Source organism: Nestor notabilis, unplaced genomic scaffold (genome assembly GCF_000696875.1).
Source record: "Nestor notabilis isolate BGI_N333 unplaced genomic scaffold, ASM69687v1 scaffold13418, whole genome shotgun sequence".
NCBI lineage: Eukaryota > Metazoa > Chordata > Aves > Psittaciformes > Psittacidae > Nestor > Nestor notabilis.
The window spans coordinates 16960-37299 of NW_009939679.1; the positions used below are offsets into that span (position 1 = coordinate 16960).

General features: G+C 34.3%; 1 protein-coding gene across 1 annotated transcript in view; it reads right to left on the reverse strand.

Annotated features, from left to right (window-relative positions):
* The window catches only part of DPH6 (diphthamine biosynthesis 6), a gene marked incomplete at its 3' end in the record, with an annotated part of 83773 nt that overhangs the window by 15109 nt on the left and 48324 nt on the right, over nt 1–20340 (reverse strand). Inside the window, exons 6-8 of the mRNA XM_010019982.1 lie at nt 15852–15913; nt 8317–8411; nt 1892–1979 (exon numbers count right to left, since the gene is read on the reverse strand). Of these exons, the coding sequence (XP_010018284.1) occupies nt 1892–1979; nt 8317–8411; nt 15852–15913 (245 nt within the window). The remainder of the gene's footprint in view (nt 1–1891; nt 1980–8316; nt 8412–15851; nt 15914–20340) is intronic.

Consider the following 20340-nt stretch of genomic DNA (forward strand, 5'->3'; position numbering starts at 1 on the left):
TAATTCATTATTGTAGGACTGGCTTTTAAGCACTGAACTACTGGCTGATCCTTCTTCTTTTTGTAGGGCTTGTAAGCAACAAATAGTGAGAAAAAGTACAGTACCACAGGCATCTCAATCTTTGTTGTTACGCAGTTAAACCATGCCAACTTTGTAAGAAGTTATGCTCTGAAAGACTGACTGGTTCTCCATATTCATAATTTCTTTAAAACTCAGCTTATTTTAATGTGACATAAAATAATCTATAGCCAAAAGATTCTAATACTTTTCCTTATGAGACAACCACTGCAGAAAACAGGCTATTTTCCTTTTAACTATACAAGACGTTAGTTTATATACCAAAATCCAGGGCAAGGCACTATAAACCTTACCCCTCTGAGAGTGTGACAGCTTTGTCTACAATGAATTTGAAATATGATTTACTGCAACACTATTTGAAACTGTGAGGCTTTAACCAAATCTAAAACATCTACATAAGAAGGGGAAAAGTGCTTCTGAACAGATAAAAGTAAAATCCTGATTCTTATATAAAATTTTATGCATTTTAATATGATTTTTTTCCTGATTTATGTAAAGCTTTGTATTTTTCATTTTCCCTAGCCTGTCACATTGTAGTGATGTATGGTACATTTTAGCATCAAGTTTGCCATGAGCAATAAAGTCAGTGCTCCCAAAGAAATATTAATATATTATCACTCTTCCCTATCATGCCCTGCTCCAAAATTTTCCTTTATTCAACCTATTTGGTTTTGCTTCACATAGTTAGTTGATATCCTTTTCACAGTCTCCCACACAAATATTTAATGTTTTATTTTTGAAAGAAATCCCAAACTAGAAATTGACAGGATGAAATACAATTTACTTTCTAGGGCAAGAATGAGGCCATCATAGAAGAAAAGTGTACAGATATTTTATCTGTTTGGAACAATAAAATTAAAAATAGAGGCGGGGGGGAAAAAGGCATGATCTATTGAAAGACATCCACGAAATGTAGTCACTCAAGAGACGTGAAATGAAAAATACCAATATAATAACATTCTCTAACAATCCCTACACCTAGAAGAGGTTCAGTGATCTTCAATGTAGAAAGAAGTAGGGAGATCTATAAATAGATGACTGCAACAGTAGTAGGAAAATCATGAGATGTTCAGGAAGAAAAAAAAAAATCATTGCACCCATAAAACGTTGAAAACAAAATAGAAAAGTGATGACAAATACTCAGCAAAATAGCTTCTGTTTTGACCTTCTTATCTCACATACAGGTCTGCAGTATTTAAACCACTAGACTTCCTATCCCTATTCTGCTGTTTCTATGGAACCATAAGGTAAGAGTATCAATTCCAGCAAACAACTAACAATTCCTTTAGGATCTTTGACAAGGATAATCTTCTCTACATGATTTGAAGTCATTCATTAGATGTATCTCTCATATGGAAAAGACAAAACCCAGTACATTTAAAACTTGAGCACTTGTGGGTCAACGATATTTTAAATCGTTCACTGTACATAAGAAACAGCAAAAAAAGATGCCACCTCCCAGCAAATCAACACTGTTCATACAGTTTTCTAAAACAGCTGTGTTCCACAGTGTGCTTAGCTGTATTACACAGGGTACACATGTGCTTGACTGAACCACATTGGCTGAGCTCCTTGAGGTTTCAAGATGAAAAATGCTACACATATACTACCTCCATTCATTCATTTGGCACAAGGAAGTATTTGTGTTTTTTCCTTATTCTAAGTTCTGAAATTCAACTAAATATGTACATTGTTATATGAAAGTACACCCACATAAGAACATGTATGTTCCCTCCAAACTGTGACAAAGCAACATAAAAGTAGAACGCATGCATATAGATTTACAGGAAGATGACATTTGCAATCTACTTGCCTTATTCTCCAGGTGTAATTTTAAAAAACGAAGGTAGGCCACAGGTGCAAATGCATCAGCCGAATGCACAACCACCTCAGCTGAATCTCTGGAAAGCAAAATTCTTAGCATCAAATATTAGTACATAAATTCACATATAGACAATTCTTAGTCAATGTATAACACAGATTCCAAGGTAACTCATTGACCATCTATTAATTTTTTATTTAATTATTAAACAGATTTTGTATGAAACAAATTAAGAAAAAAGAAGTTTGCTATATAAAATTGTATTGTTGCACAACACTATCTTCACTAATTTCCAATTTTCAAAAGGACTATATTATACTTCCTGTGTGGGCCAGAACAGGCAGGAGGCAGGAACATCCACAAAACCACAGATGAAATACAAACAGTAAATTCGTTTTTTTACCTCACCAACTTTGGGGGACCCCCAAAGCAGCACCAGGGCAGAGGCACACAAGCGGGGACACAAGCACACTGCAGAGCTCAGTCCATGCTAGAGAATCACAGAACCTGCTGGTTTTGCCTGTGTTTAGGGATTTGCACAGGGATAATTTACCACTGTGCTTTGATATTTCCCATAGCAGTGCAGGAATCTCAAGCATGTTCAATCGGGTGCCTCTAACTCTGTCACACGCCTGCCTTACCGAAACACAGATGTTCTACTTGTCCAACACACAAGGCTGAACAACAATTAGTATGATACATGTTTTTGACACCCTAGCTGCAAGTCACTTGAGCGTGTTTAAAATCCTCCTTGCCAATCCCACACTTCCAGACTAGTACTGAGAGATTCAGCTAGCTGCAGTCTATCAAAGCATAAATAACATGTTTTACAATCTAGAGACTAATATGTAAAGCAATCTTTTAATTTCATCAACAGGAGATTTTTTTTCTTTTTAGAAGTCTATTCTCTTGATTAATGCTCCAGGGATAAGTTCTTGATATATTAACAACATATAATATTTAACGACGAGAAACTGACTTAACCATCTTGCATCTGATACTGAAGATTACTAGACGCAACTTTTTAATGCCAAATGTGTTGGTTACAACAGCAAACTTCCTGTGTGCTGATTCAAATTGGTTAACTTTAGTTTTCATTTTTACAGGTACAATCTGTCACACTGATTCACAAGAGGCAGTATCTGTTATATCCATCTGCATAGTTTTACTACTTAGGGAAAAGGTAGCGCTAGGAAACAAATATCAGACAGTGAGAAACTCAAAGAAAACATAACAGAAACTCAGACGCAGTAAAATAAAATCTGAAAGTTGTTATAGGTAAGGCTAGGGACACACAGATAATTTTCTTGAAAACACAGTGCCCTTGACACCTTCACAATATTCAGTGAGATGATACAGATAGATTTCTAGTAATGCCACACAAAACCCACGCAAACTGAAAACAGTTTAAGTCTTTGCGAGGTTCCACTGACTTTGTGAAAGTGTAAAATTAATGGAAATATCTGTTCTATGAAATGTGGGTTTTTGTGATTTAAAATAACAAAGCTCCTAAGATAATCATCATCATCACTACATTGCACATACCTTTAACATAAACAGCTTTACTCCATTTCAGTTTACTTCCATTTCAGTAAACTTCTAAAGTATTTTGATAAATAAGCCTTCAGCTTCATTCTTGAAAGTTATCAAGATTCTTTAGGATTATAATATCACTTATTCCTTTAAGATATCATGAAGATAGTCTTCAAGATTAAAATAATTCTTTTCAAATGACCATGGCATCTTCTAATTCTAACAGAAATAGGTAGAAAATAACTTTGGATATCTTTAGTTACAGGAATGCATAATTAGAAATAATAAAAAGTAGACACCAAGACTCCCATAGCACCTGGTACCTGGATATCCTCAGTATCTGAGGATATTCTTCATAAACATTTCTTGCTTGTTGTTCAAGACCTATATTGGGAAGTCTGGTACTTTTCAGTGATGTATGAGCTACACAAAACTAGATTAACAAAAAAGCTCACATCAGAAAGGAAAAGCAAAAAATTAGGGTTATTAAACATATGTGCCTGTGAAATCTAAAGAATACCTAGTAACCTTGAAAAATATATTTAACTCCAAATTAAAAGAAGCAGTTCTATTTGTTCTCCTGCATATTCCCAGTACAGCAGAACAGATGCTAAGCATTGATACCTATGCTGTTCAATAACTCTAGAATTTTTGAGTATTTATTTGTTGCTAAAGAAGTACTGCAAATATTAAGAGATCATAAATATTTTTTCTCGGTATGAAGTACATTCCTATGACGTACAGCTAACATGTATTTGATGGGACTATCATAGATAATCTAGTTTAATATGTCAATAATTCTCAGCTGATGGGTCATAATAGGTAGATTATTTGGTGCTGAAAATAGTATTACAACACATATAAAAAGAAAATATTTTTTTCTAAGTACTACATTTTCTATCAGCCTCTCCAAACACACGTCGCTATTCTAACAAAAAATAATCATCATATCATAATCATCACATCTCTCAAGTCTCCTTGAAAATCTAGGAAATATCTCGTAATTTTAAAACACTGTAACATTTTCACAAGACAAAGATGGTAAGTTAGATGAAGTCTGAGAATACAGTCAGTGTTCTCAGTACATGATTATTTTTTCATGTTTACAGATTTGCTTTTAATTCCAAACTTAGAATTATAAACAGAGCTAATGGTAAGGTATATGAATGTAAAATTATACTTCTCAAATATTTGAAATATGCCAATTTACCTGAAAATAAAAATTGAACCATTCTGTGTTTCATAAATACAAATAGGCCTTTATAATGAGTAAATATTAGATGGCATTCACATAGATAAGAAATATATATTTTTTATTTGAACAGGTGTCAATCAATTGCATTTTAAATACCAGTGTAAGAAGGATTTGGTACCTCTTGTTATCTCTCCAATACTAAGCATAAGAAAGCTGACAACTGGATTACAATACTCTACCTGGGAAAATCAGATAAAAACCAGCTCACTCTTGCTTGAATACTTCAATTCTAAGATCTTGCTGTCACTGCTAGATCTTGTTTGTTTTCAAATATTTCACTTAATCTGCCATGCTTCCTTTGTGAGGCATATTTTTTAATGAAGATTAAGAAGGATGGCAATAATTCAATTTAATATTCTACAGCAAAAGTCATCATATAGTCTTACATTAATGAGACTCTCACTTCTCTACAGTAACACATCACGACTATATTTTTCTTTTACTGAACTAGCAGGTTTCCCCATACTGGAACAGGCTCCTGGCAAGAACTACAGCCACTGGAGAGGAGACCATGCATGAGCAAGTTCCCTGACAGGAAACCAGGCTGCTCCATGGGCAACCCAGGCTGGAGCAGTCTGCTCCTGGAGGACTGTACCCCATGCGAAAGACCCACATTGTAGCAGTTCATGAAGGACTGTAGCCCATGAAACAGACCCAGGCTGGAGCAGGGAAAAAGCATGAAGAGAAGGGAGCAGCAGAGACACAGTGTTATGAACTGACCACAACCCCTATTGTCTCCCCTGCTCAGTGGGGAGGATGTAGAAGATTCAGGAACAAAGAGTAAAGTTAGACCTGGGAAGAATGAGGTGGGGAGAGAGGTAGTTTTAGTTTTGTTTTGGTTCTAACTATCAAACTCTTTTTTTTAATTGGCAGTAAATTAATTTTCCCCAAGTTGAGTCTGGTTTTCCAGTAATTAGTAAGCCATCACCCTGTTCTTACCTTGACCTACAAGATTTTTCACCTTATTTTCTCCCCCTATCTTTCTGAGGAAAGGAAGTGATAGCAGCTTGGTGGGCACCTGGCTGCCAGCCAAGGTTAATCCATCACACCTGTTTTGGTGGCAAAAGTAATCTTCGATTTCTTCTTCAGAAACTTTATCTATGAAGATGTCTTGAAGGAGTTCAGAAATTTAAGGACCTTGAAAATCCTGACAGGTTTTAACCTCTGAACTGTAATTCTTAGAAATCCATTTAAGCTTCAAAAATTGTACGAGGATGTATACCAGAACTATGGCTATCTAAACATTTAGAAACTGTGCTAGTATAGTTAACATGATTATAATGTCTGTTTTGATTCTGTGCATATAAGAAGCGAGAATGAAGAGTAGAAAATAAAAGCTTGTAACATATGAAAAAAATTACAAAATACTTTCCTTTAGAAATTCATAAACTAATAGATTTCACATGAATGGCTCCTCAAAAGATATGTCTTTATGACATGAATATTTTAAGAGCTAAGCAGGACTACTCAAGCCAGAGACATACAATACCAGCGTACCTATTCAATTTCCATTACTGAAATGTATATTTAGAACTAGTTGAGTAACTGTTTAACAGTCTGCTGTGCCATTTATTTATTATTAAATACACACTGATGTATATATTTGTCTTTTCCTGTATTTTTGGTGAATTTATCTTTAATTATTTGGAGTGTCACCAGTAGAAATAAAGACAGCTCAGCCAGACCATCTCTGTTTTAGCTTTTCCTAGTTGCTTGAATGGTCATTAAATCACTGATAGCCAGAAATACATTTAGCAGATATTATAAGATATTCCTACCTAAACTGGTATTTGGTTGATCCCAAACAAAGAGCACAAGGTTCTTTTTCTAAAAAAAGTACCTCCTCAAATTCTATGCAACAAAAAACTAACCAACCAAAACAATAATATCTCTCTACACTACACCAACCAAGAATTTCTAATGACATGTTGTATCTATGCAAAGAGAGCTTTGAAAAAGAGCATAGGGAAATTATGCAACCAATTACAATAAACTCCCAGATTTAATTTGTAACATAAGAAGCCTCAAAATAAATAGGAAGAATGTAAATAATTTGCCAAACACAAGTGCAAAAACTGATACAAGCATATTTAGTCTGTCAGTTAAAATCTAGCGATCTTTCTGAAGTATACTTTTTGTTGCGCATGTTGCAATATAAATGCTGAATAGGCCACATGGCTGGCAATGGGTAGTATTACTCTAATGACATATTTTCACAAAATTCCTACTGGAATTGATAACAATTTGTCAGTTCAATAGAAATCATATCAGGCTTTAAATGTAAAACTGAATCGTGCTCTAGCAATGATTTCACAGTATTTTCTTTTGTGCTAGAAGAGACTGAAGTGATGATATCTGGGGGCCTATTAGGAAGTTTTGTCCTTCATCCCCAGGTCTACTTGTGATAAGATGCACCCAAGCATCATAGAGGTTTTATTCTAACTTCCTGCTTAACTCTCCAACTCCTACTATTCAGCAGGTTGGCTCAAAACCTATGGCTTTTACCTAGCATCTAGTTCTCCTCAGAGAATCTTCAAGATTCTCATTATTTGGCACATAAAGTCATAATTCCACCCATGAACTTAGAGTTTAAAGATTCTACACTGTTACTTTCCAAATTTTCTTCTTACTGAAGAATTTCATAGCTTTCCTGCAGGGAGGTATCTCTAGACTCAAGTTATCTAGTTTTTTGGTTTACTTCAGAAGACAAATCTTCCAGTCAACCAGTAGTTCAGAAGACATCTGCCAGAGTAGCTGCCATCCATTTTACCAGTTTGTCTATTGCTCTTCTTCTCTCAAACGCATGCAATGAAACGGAGTTAACAGCTCTTGGTTCTCTGTTCCTTATAGAGACAGATCCCAGTCTTGCAGAAAAATTAAACAAAAGACCTTCACCATGAAAGCCTTAATCATGTCTATATGCCCCATAATCTTGACCTTCCCTAAAATAGTTGATTATCACCAACTCATGATTACTAGTCTGTTTACCAGGCTAAGAAAAGGAACAGCAGTCAAAACATCTCACTCAAACCAAACAGGCATACCTATTTAAAAAACTAGAGTCTGTTTGCATCAAGACACAAATATTTTCCATATCCCACTACACAGACTTTAGCAATTTATGTCAAAGGAATAAACTCCTCAGTGTAAACAAGATGGATTCATGCAAAGTTTGTATTTAAAATATCCCCTAATAATTGCAGAAAAAAGTTTATCGTTATCATTCTAAGCTGCTAAATTTAAAACACACACACAGAGTTAATAGAACCCACAGGCTACTGATGTGGCATTTTATCAAATGTAGCGGTAATGAAAGATAAATACTACAGGCAATTCGCACTTCGTGAAGGGATAGAAGCATCAGTGTGTAGGCACCAGTTTTACTGCAGGCCGTAACCAGCAAGTAAACGAAAGTGCAAATGTCTAAAAAGTTTATAGCCCTCTATGAAGGCCTCGTCTTGTCAGGTATTGATTTAGGTTTTCAGAGGACTTTGCCAGTGTTAAACAAAGTGAGTGTTTGTGAACTTGGAGGACATGTTTTACCTCTGCCAACAAAAGTTGCCTCAAGCTAAATGTGAATATGTTCCCACTGCTTTAATATAAGGAATTGGAATAAACCGTTCCTTACACAACTATTTTCTTCTTAAATAGAGGGCAGTCCAGAGTGAATGTTTCATATTCTCCACCTTCTCCGCAAACATGGACTCCGTATTTCTCAGAAAGCTAACAAAAAAGGGAAAATTAAAATACATAAGTATTACATTAAAGCAGTCTATTAAATATATTCTGTCAAAAATGTCAGCGTAGACTTTAAAAGTCTACCCATTACAAGGTTGAAAAAACCCAAAATATCAGAGGGTTATTGATTTCTTCATATTTGTATTATAATGGTCTAAAAATTACCAGTGTTCTATTTTAAGTAGAACTGCCATTGTAACATTCAGATAAATGAATGAATTCCTAGTTCTTCCTCCTCAGTGGCCATGACAGGCTCCTCAGATTCCTCTATTTGTCTATCTTTCTTTCGCATAGATAGTTCATTTCTGTGAGAAGCTTACACTGTAAACCATCACAAGAAGTAGCACTTCACATAGCAGCATACAACGAACATGATTTCTGGCAACAGATTCAACAATTGTATTCTATATTTTGTTAAAAATCCATTCTTAAAAAAAAAAAAAAGTAAAAAAAAAAGAGAACAAGAGTTTTATAAGCCAAAGCAAACAGATAAAGCAAGATCTACAGAGGTAGTAACATGCCGTTTCCTTTATAAATTGTACTGAATATACTTTCTAAGACAACATATACATTTACTAATATTCCTGAAGCTCTGGATATTCTGCTAACACACATAATAACATAAGTCAATACATTCAAAATGAGAGGTGTGACTATGCCCTGTTTTATAAATGGGCAGGGACCTGTGGAGGAGGAATCAAAGTTCTTTTGCTGGACTTAAGGAGCACACAATTGCCAAACAGTTCACTGTAATTCCATATTATTGTATTGTACTGGTAGATAGTAATCAAGCACCTATAGCATGCTTGAGCATAGAATCATAGAATAGTTAGGGTTGGAATGGGGACACCTTCCCTTTTTCTGCAACATAAATTCATCTCATCAGCAGATTATATCACCTTCTGAAGTGCCCCAGAACCAGCTGCTTCAAGCCAAGTCCTGTCCATGTTTTTTCTCATTAAGTAAGCATTAACATTCTGCTTCAGGAAGTTCACAAGACGCTGAACTGCAGTCCTTAGCTCCACTTCAAACACCAGTGTTACTACTGTGAATATTTATTAAATCCCCTTATGCTTTCCCTTAGAGGAAGAGATGACCACTTGTGGTGCTTCTGCAGTCAAAAGCAGCAATGCATTTCTCCACAACATGTAGGAGATGGTTAGAAAAAGTCCATCTGTGGGCTAGAAAATAATTCCAAATCTGTTGTTTCTGTATTTTTAGGCAAGCATTCAACTGGGATATTTATATGCTGTAGATTCAATCTATTATATGGTTACCAGCATATTCGTGTAGCAAGTCTATCTGACTTCAAATGATATTGTATTTTTATTGTTGAAGCTGAATGTATAGTTCGTGTTACTTTAAAGATCACTTTAAAAGTTTTTTATTTTACAACTTCAAAGTGTTTACTTTTAATAAAATGCTTACTAAAAAATTACAGTCCTGACATAAAAGAGAACTTCATCTGTCAACAGTGGCAAAAAGGTTTCTATAGGACAAACACATCAAGAATAATTAATGTTGATGCAACAAGAATAGACAACCTACAAAACAGGTAGTCAAAATCTTTTCTGCTTCCTCTTGCAGCTTCTGCTGCAAAACAAAACAAAACACCCCCCCCCCAAAAAAAAAAAACAACAACAAACCAGCAAAAAAACCCAACCAAAACTATAAAAAAACCCACCAGTAAAGATCTTCCTAACTGTAACCTCACTACTTCACAGTGAATACAAGGAGTGACTGTTTACAAGTCACTTTCAAAACTGGTAGGTCTGCTTGTAAATATCAGAGCCTAGAGTAATTATTAGCAATTAACATTGAATACCCAAAAGATGTGGGACTGTTTCCTATCTTTCTTGTAGGAAAACCTCATTTTCAATGTAACTGGTTTCAAGATCATTCTTGACACCAATTATACAAGGTGCTAATGGATTTTCAGTTCCCACTAATGTCAACAGGAACAGAGGATATTCAGCAGCTCAGAGAATAGATTCTTAACAGTCACTTAAGTCAGCAATATTTTAAAATTTCATCAATGATATCAGAATTTTGCCTTTTAGAATTTAGAATATTAACATTTCTTGAAGAGCAATTAGTTTGTTTTGCAAGTTGGATGCTATATTCATAACAATACAAGAGCTTAAACTCTAATTTAAATTTTACAATTGCTAAATCTGCCTTCTAGTTTAGATGAGCCAGAAAACAGTATATTCACAAACTAAACTTAACTAAAAATGTAAGTCAAATTCAAAATCCAAAAGAAACAAGATGTATCTTCTAGACTACACAAAATTAAACTTAACTCAAATACACAATGAGACACAAGGTACCCAGATGATCAACCCAAACATTACCTGAAGAACAGCCTCTTCCAAAGGGAATGAAATACAAGGATTAAAGCTGACTTTGTCATTTAAGCTTAGTAATCAAAGATAAAAGATATGAATTCAATTGCTTCCTACTGCAAGTGAAGACCTTTGTTTCCAGAGAGCAATTGTAACACTTAGTAAATTATCTATAATTAGAGGAACACTCTTTACATAAAGTACTTATCAACTTCAAAGGCAAGCATACAAATGACTAAACGTTTTCTTATTGTCTATTAGCGGAGACAGAAGTACAGACAAATACAGAATCATAGAATGGTTAGGGTTGGAAAGGACATTAGGATCATCTAGTTCCAACCCCCCTGCCATTGGCAGGGACGCCTCACCCTAGACCATGTTGCCCAAGGCTCTGTCCAGCCTGGCCTTGAACACTGCCAGAGATGAAGCATTTACGACTTCTTTGGCCAACCTGTTCTAGTGCCTCACCACCCTCACAGTAAAGAGCGTCTTCCGTATATTATAACCACAATATGCATTTGCCACTCTATAAATAAATTTTCAGGAGAGTAGGAGCAGCCCCCGAGATTTGGTAAATTGCCAACGATATTTTTGGTGTAAAAAGTGGAGCTCCAGGCATGTAAGAAACAGGGGGACATGAGAGCAATTTTAGTTTAGCAATTATGTAGCAACCGTTCATCAATAATTTATTAGAGACCTATTATTTAGAAAAAAAGCAGCAATTTAAGAAACTTCCTTGTCACAATGCCAACGCCCTCAGCCAGTAAAATTAATTCCTGAAAAATGTATGGGTTGCAGATCATCACTGTACTCTTAAGTTCAACCTTCTGTATGTAAAGTCATATAAAAATTGAAAACTAAATCAAAGTTTTTCCCACTCAATACTCCTCCATCATTTTTGCTGCTACAGCAGCAAAACTACCTCCCCTTTATATTAGTAACTATTATTTCTATTGTACAGAAACTGAAGTAAATCAGAAGACTGTAAATATATTTTTCCAAAGTTAAATAATTCAGTGGATGAAATCAATGTTTATTTGTGGGTTGGTTTGGGTTTGTTGGGGTTCTTTTTGGTCTTCTTTATTTTTGGTTGGTTGGTTTGTTTTGGGGTTGTTTTTTGGGTTGTTTTTTTTTTTTGTTTGTTTGGTTTGGTTTTTTTCCTCTTAACATTGACATGCCTCTTGTAATGCCTTGACAAGAGATTTTTTTCTAAAAAGAAAGTTGTTACTTTATGCTTATATTTTGTACGTCCAGAACACAAATTATAATAAAAGTTATTTTTTATTTTATTGTCTGTTCCTTAATGTAAGCTTTTAGTATAAAAAGTAGTAAATAGTATAAAAAGTAGTATAAAAGTATAAAAGTATAAAAAATAGTATAAAAAGTAGTAAAAAAATTCCTAATTCCTGATCTGTAGTATAAGAGAAGTGAACTTTATAAACACATGCTAAAATGTAAAGCAGGGTATTTCTCTACCAATCCCATATGACAACATTTCATACATGTTGTGGTTCGGTATCAAAAACTCTTTTATTCAACAGTGGCATCTTTCTGGCACTGAGCTTAAGAAGATATAACTGGTTTTCAACAAAACCGAAGAACACATAGAACACTACCCAACAAATTTTAAACAAACTGCAAAGCTTCTCATAAACTTGTACACCACACTAGGAAACACAATGTAATGAAAAACTCTGCACCTATCTGAATAAACAACCATGTAAAGTAACATAAGATGTCAATGGAGAACGCAAAAGAGAATTCCAGAAGAATAGGAAAAAGCATAAATTTGCAAAAAAAATCCAACCGCAAATTTCAAGGAGTTTGTTGTGAAATTTGAAAATACTGGTTAGATAATAAAACAGAAATCAAAGATACAAGAGTATATACAGTTGTGGTAGTTTTGGTGATGTATAATGTTAATAATTAATTTATTATGATGTTTGCTTTGGTATGGCCAGAATATTAAATTTTATCTCTCCTCCTTACTGAAATCTACTAATTCTTTGCTCTCACATGCTGTCTATCAGAACTTCTGATGTTGAAGACTTAATCGTTTTCCAAAAGAGTATTTTTCATGTCATGAAGTTAAGCATTTCTATTCAGTTTATAGTTATTGATTTGGTTTTATTAGGTTTTAAAGTCAACTAGGTATCCAGCTAAAAATTTATTTGTACTGACTTTGATTTTCATAGCACACCTTTGCACAAGAAACAGCTACACAAACAAATAATCATTTGTGTAGTCTCCCCTACAGTGGCCTGATAACCAGGTCCAAGTAGCGTCAAAACGCCCTACTAGTTCTAAAGCTATGCAGTCATTGTTCAGTTTATTGTTGTATCAATACAAGATAAAACCTGCAAATGTGGTTTCAGGAAGTATTAAACCATGACAATAATGATTTCAGTGAAACCAGGTAAATAAGAATAACTTTACTTGAGCTGTCACATATCAGGAAGAATACATTTTCTCCAAAATACCAGTTAATTTTTTTTTATTTTTTTATTTTTAATGCATGATGGTGAAATCAAATGGAGAAGTATACTTCTTAAGCCTTATTTTAATTATGGCCTATTAACATAATTAAAATTGCAACACTTGCTACTATAGTCTTAAAGAAAATCAAGACTACAGATTCAACTGAGTGGCTACCCATCTGCAGCCCCACCAAAGTCACAACCTGAATTTTGGTAACAGACTCTTTCTGCAAACACAGGGACTGTACTTTCCTCTTTTTGGCTTATTTAAGTAGTCAGACATAAATATCAATTCATCCAAATGTGATTAACCAGTATGAAACTGATATTACAGTAAAGTTGATGCTTCTGTTAAATACGTTCCACAGTAAAATGTTTATTCTTTCATGATTAAAAAGTTTTATTCTTCCTTAGCTGACACTTACTAAGATTCTAAAGGAAATGTTCTGACAAAGAGAAAAATTGCTTAAGTGATCTGCAGCAACAAACTGGGGGAAGAGCATAAACTATGTATTATTTACTTGTGACTCCAAAGATCTTCCAAACAACGTTTGTGCGAATTTACAATCATTTCTACAGTACACACAGAACATGACTTCACATGTCAGTAAATCTGCTTCTCCATAGTAATGTTACTCTCTTGCACTATGCAGAATGCCAGTGTCAGAGCAGGCTGAAGAAGCAATCGTGGAGTGCAGCGAGTCCAGCATATTCAGGCAGTGCAATGCCAATGCAGCAGTTAAGCTCCTGGAAGCAATCTAACCATGTTCACAAGTGGTGAACTGAAACTTGCAGACTCTCGTGCTCAGTGGTGAGAAGTGAACAGTCAAGCCAAACAGCCATGTTAATACAGCTTCCAATTTAAAGTTAGTTTAGTGTTCAATGAAATTTTATCACCTAATCCAAAAGTTTACTGATGCCTGAAGTGGTGAACTCATTCCCTGTTCCTTCCTTTTCCTGTAGAAAACCAATCTATTTTCAGAACAGATAAATCCACCCTCTCTTCTAACTATTCTATGATCTTACTGATATCCCTAAATTTAGCAACCATTTACTGGTTTAAGTGTATCTTTATTAACACCACATGACACGATACAAAGACATATTTTATATATAGTTAATATTCACTTATTTTTGCTTGCTCCACGTCTCTGCATTTTTACCTGTACTGCAAGCACTTAGGAAGATATTTATTCCCCTACTTTCCTTCCCTCCCTTTTTCTGGAGCAGGAAAAAATACCTCTCCTTCCATTTCCCGGTATTTTTAAATCTTTGCTGTAGTTGAGATTATCTGAAGATTTAAGTGAAGCAAGACTTACAAAAGGGGATAATGAAGTGGATTTTTTACATCAACTAGTTGATATAGCAGGGGGGAAGGATTTCTGAGCAGATTCTCCAGCTCTGAGGCAGAAGCAGCAAACCTCAAGCTAAAAGCAGGCCAACAACAATCTCTTCTAGTAAGACTATTTGAATGTTATGGACCTCCATTCTTACTCTTCAACTTTGCCAAGTACCAATTATCTATCCTCTTCTCTCCAGCCAGATTAAATGACTAAAATGAAGTTAAACTCAAGATATAATTCCTATTTAAATACACTATCTTTCAGTAGCAAAAGAGGTTTTTAAAGTTTCTAACAAATTCTAGTTACTTTTTCTTTCTCTTATGCAAGTTTGCCATGACCTTAATTGTTCCAGAAGAACTGCTTACAAAGCCAGGCTGAATGGTAACTACCCAGATTAACAACAAAAAGTATTTTTAGGAAATTGTTTCGTGCAAATTCAGACATCTTACACTGATAAAAGTTACATCAAGACTATTAATAGCCAAATGTGCAAACAACCATGTTTTTTTAAACAGGCTCAAGGACAAGAAAAGGAACTATAGTAAATTGGCTTTGTCACAGACAATATATGCAAAACACTTTTAGACCTGTTATTCTCAAACTATACTTAGCATGATGTTTGATGCTTCTACCTCAAACTCAATAAGACTCAGGTACAAAAACTGGTTCTCTTCCCCACCTCCCCCCACCTAGTTAAATATTTTTTCTTTAAATAAATCTACTAGCTCCGCATACCAGCATTTTTCCTGCTTTGAGGACTACATAACCCTTTGCACAGAATTAAGTACATCCTCAGGAATAAATCTCTTACTCCATTTTTGAAAGGCCTTATTGTATCCAGTCTGTCTGTGTAAAAATGGTATGAAACCTTCAGATAGGGATATCTGTGGGGAAGTTTTGTATCACCTGTGGTTCTTTCACTACCATTCCTTGCTGCGAATGTCTCTAACTCACATGCAATTATTTAGCTTTATCATATTAACATATGAGTTAGTACTGAGCCTTAATATTAAGGCTTCTTGCTTTTAGTTTGTTTTCAAGACAGTGGCACCATTTGTGAACTACCTCCAGAAAGAATGGTTTTCATATTGAAAGTGCGTATCAGAGGCTTATATTCTATGTACAAAGATAAGCCTTGGCTTAGCACCTAATTTCTGAAAGTAACAAAGTAATTATTTAAGTTAATTTTATTGAATTTTTGCCTCTATTACTTTTTAATTGCAACTTTACCTGTATGAGGATTCTTTAAGTAATACTCACTTCCAAAAGATGAGGCGCCACTTGATCCAGAGTTTTTCCTAGATGCTTATCTGGATCTAAACCTGGAAAACAAAACCAAACAAACAAACACAAAAACCCAAAGTGTCAACACATTTTCATAAAGTACTGTTATAATATCAATAAGGGCTTTTTTTTTCTTTAATTTGAAAAAAAAACCCAAACCATACTTCATCAGATTTTTTCCTTATCCCTTCTGAGCAACTGGTTTCCCTGTTTGTGGAAAAAATAAGGCCAATTACCTTTTCACTGCGTGTCAACTATTGTTTTCCTTTCTTAGAAATTTCACTAACCAGTGAAGTAAACATGTATGTCCATGGTAACAAAAATACTACAGAGAACTAGACCTCTCAGTCAGAACTTACCTCTGTAGATACCTACTGATTTAAAATACAAGTTAATTTTCATATAGTTCCTGGAAATTACTGGAAGTGTCAAAGACTGTTTTCCATAACAAAAACTTCTTTGCTAAATCACATTCTCTGTGTGTGACCCACAAAAAAAAAAAAAAAAGGAAAGACTTTAAAAGGATGAAGATGTAAAGAAAACTCAGACTTACAGAATGTCTTGTACCTTCTGATCCATTGCAAAATAGTCTGTATGATGTCTACATTTTGACTCATTCTTCTTGGTAAAAAAGTAACCCTATTAACATTTGGTAATTCCTCTAACTTGCCCTTCTGTGTTCCCATTTCATCCTTTTGACTTTGAGTTTTGCCAACTCATGACTATTAAATGGTCACTTCTCAGGAATAAATCAAATAATTGGCAGAAATTAGTACTAGGATAAAAAACATCCAGTAACGACTGTTTCAAGAGCTGACCATCATCTTCAACCAAATAAATATCCTAGTTGAATTTGACACTAGGTGGTCAAAAGGTCTTAAGATACCAAGTCAATGACAAAAACCAAATTATGACTTCTGAAAGTGAAGGAACACTGAAAAAATTTCGGTGATCACATTTTGTACTGCTCTTGATTCTTGTGCTGCAGGGTTTTTTGCTCTGATTCCAATACTTGTCTATTTCTTCCTACTCTATTGCTTTATACAATAATGGGTATCATTAAAGAGCTGCCACCAGAATGATTCCATTTAGAAGCAATTTCTAAAGTATGTACCCTGCAAAGCACTTTAGATCATTGATGATGAAAGGTGTTATATAAATGTATGGTACACTATTATAGAAAGTCATTGCCGAGTTCAAATAGCTGATATGCCTTTTAATTTTTACAATGATTGCCTTGGTATATTTAAATTCCTGTGAAACTAAAACAAGTTAGAGTGAATAAGATCTCAAAACATTAAAAAAGTTTTTAAATATTTCATTAAAGCACATTAAAAATTCCCTTACTATCTAGGGGAATACTTTAAAAATTATTAATTATTAAAGTGAAAGAGGACTGAGGTTTTTTCCTCCCTCTATTCTTTAATGGTATTGGTTTATTGCTCTTTATTAGCAGACTAAAATGTATGTTGCTAGATGTAAGATAAGGAATATGTTACAAACTTATGAGAAGGGAAAAAGTTGTCAGAAACAGACATGCTAACATGCTGTTTCTTCCACAACTTTTGATATTAAGAAGGATGTACCTATTGTTCTGTCCCTAATGAACACAAAATAATAATTAAAAAAATATTATAGAAATAGTATACAAAATAACTGCTTATGTATACATTATGGATAAACTCTTCAGTAATATTGCACCTACATGAAAATCTGAGAATACAATATACCCTTTCTGTTTCTCAGTAGAAATCTACTTTTCGCTTGTCTTCTTTTGAAAAATATTATTTCCTTTAGTTTCCAATAGACTTGTATGGTTAATGAATAGAGATTCTGCCAGAAACTCTCATCAATAACCAATGTAATCTGTCATTTGCAGAACCAGTAATCCACATCTCAAATCCTTAATGCCACGCATGTATACATGAAAGTGTATGTCTACTGCTACTATTAGTGTAATAAAGTATCTATAACTATACCTACAAAACTGTTAATATGAATCTATACTTTTATTTTGTATGTTTTTCTTTAAACCCATGAGTAGATTGATTCAGACTCTTAAAGTTAGACTAAAAAGAAAAACAATGTATTGTTAATTCTTAGTACATTCCATTTAACCACATCCTCCAGATTTTTCCTCCATGAAACTAGATGTGAAGAAAGCTGGATGGGTGGATAAACCGACAACAAGGTCCAAGGGCCTGGATGGCTGTATGTAGAATTAAGAAATTAATTAGGAAGGGAACTATAATTTGCAGCACTGACATCTATTTTACTTAACTTGCATGTATCAATGGAAACCAATTACAATTCAATTAAAATAGTCACTTTTATTACTTTACTGACTGACCTTGAAGTTAATGCCTGTTTTATTTAATTGCATCATCTGTGAATAAATGTTAACTGTAGAATGTTATGCCCCATTATGTCCAATGTATTTTTTAACTCCCCAACTGAACTACATCAGTCAATTTACTATGTGCTGTCAAGAGAGCAAGTGGGGCTCTATTTCTTTAAGACAGACCAGTACATGATGACGGAAACATCTCAAAAGAGTTGATAATGCTGTTTTTAAAAGCGCTCAGTAAAACAAATTGTCCTCTGAACTTCAGTTTTGTGGCTTAGTTTTACTGTACAATCATAAGTGATAGCACAAATAGTATAATCATTTCCAAACAGTTTTTATTCCTGATAAACCTACTGACAGGAGCAGATACTCTTTCCTGCAGATACCCTCTGGGTTGCAGAGCCCTAGTATGCACAGCCATAAGACAAGTGCTGTAGAGAACTCTAGCAATATCAAAAGACATTCAGGACTTTGTTAGGGCTTTGTTCTGTAGTGAAAAAGATGCATCAAAAGATAACTAAAAGGCATTTCACTAGTGTTGAGTTACGCAGAAGAAAAGTATATTAAATGGTTCACTTTATACACATGTATTAGTGTAGCCTAAAGTGCTCAACTGAGGGGTAACTACCTGATATTGCTTGCATTTATCAAGACCATTAGAAAATCAAGTTCCATTTTCATGGAATGGCATTCAGCTAATAAAATCCACATTCTAAAGCCTCATCTTACTAACAAAAACATGCTTTATACATCTTTAGAATTTCAAAATAGTCTTGATTTTTAAGAAAGTATTTTATTATAAAATTTTCTGGGTTTACCTCTTAGTAAAATGCTGAATAAATAAAAATAAACCAAAATTATTGGTTTTAAGAAAGGGTAGTACAAAAAGTTCGTCTGAAAGCCACACTTAAAGTTTCCTTCTTTCCTTCTCCTGACTTCTTGAGAAGTATTGTTGAGAAGATTAGTACCCTTATGCCATCATTATGACAGTGACAAAGGCTTATCTTCTGATGATGAAGGACAGCATAAAGCACAATAACGTTTCTGGGAAGATCCTAATTAGCTGCTTACCAAAAGCAGAACTATTTAGATCTTTAAATAAGAAAACAGGCAATAAAAGATTTAGGTTTTCTGGTACCAAATTTAGTCTCCTCTCTCTCTCTTCAATTTCTTTCTCAGGAAGAAAATGGCATTAGTAAGGAGGTGATAGAACTTCTAATGTACAGCAATTCAGAAATTTTGAGAGAAAGCAGAAGTGTATAAAGGGTAGATGCAACCACCCATCTTAGAATTGGAACAGAGAAAGCAGGACTATTTCTGAAGGTAAAAATCCTCTACTTTACTTAGAAAAAATTTCACATTTAAACAATACAAAATCACTGATTTTCATGAGCAGGATCAAACACTATTTTTTAAATGATGCAGAATCAGAGTATGTTTCTAATAGCACAGGAGAAACCCATACACAAAAGTATCAGTTGGTAAAGGAGGTTTACTCTGCAGGAGCACAGGAATGTCAGATGCTCTTCATGACATAGAAGTATGCCTGCCACAGAGACATTAATGCAGTGTAAATCTACACCTTAAAAAGCCTTAAACTATTCTTGGTGTCATATTTAGCTTCCATTTCTATGAAGAGCTGAGAAGTGAACTTTTTGTCTATTAGCATAACTTGACAGGTTCATAGTTGATTCTTAGCTTCCTCATAACTTTCACACATGAAAGGCTGTGTAACAATGGTGAACTCAACCAATTCCTTAAATTTCCTATTTCAAAATATTAAAAAAAAAAATAATTGTAAAAGTTGCTTAATTTTCATTAAAAAATGAAGGGAAGTGCAAGACATAAGGGCTATTACTCCACCTCTAAAAGATTTGAGGTGAATATACTCCTAATTTATTGCATAAAAGAGCTAAATTTATGCGACATAATTATGAGCCTACTTATTTTTTTTTCCTTTTTCTTTTTTTTCCTTTTTCTTTTTTTTTTCATATGGGGTAATTTACCTAGTGTGGGAATTGTACAGGGGTGGAATCCGAAAGTGCAGTAACTCAAGATAATTGGTAAAGTTATAAAACATTAAACTTTAAGCAGTTTTAGCATATTTTTCATTAGGAA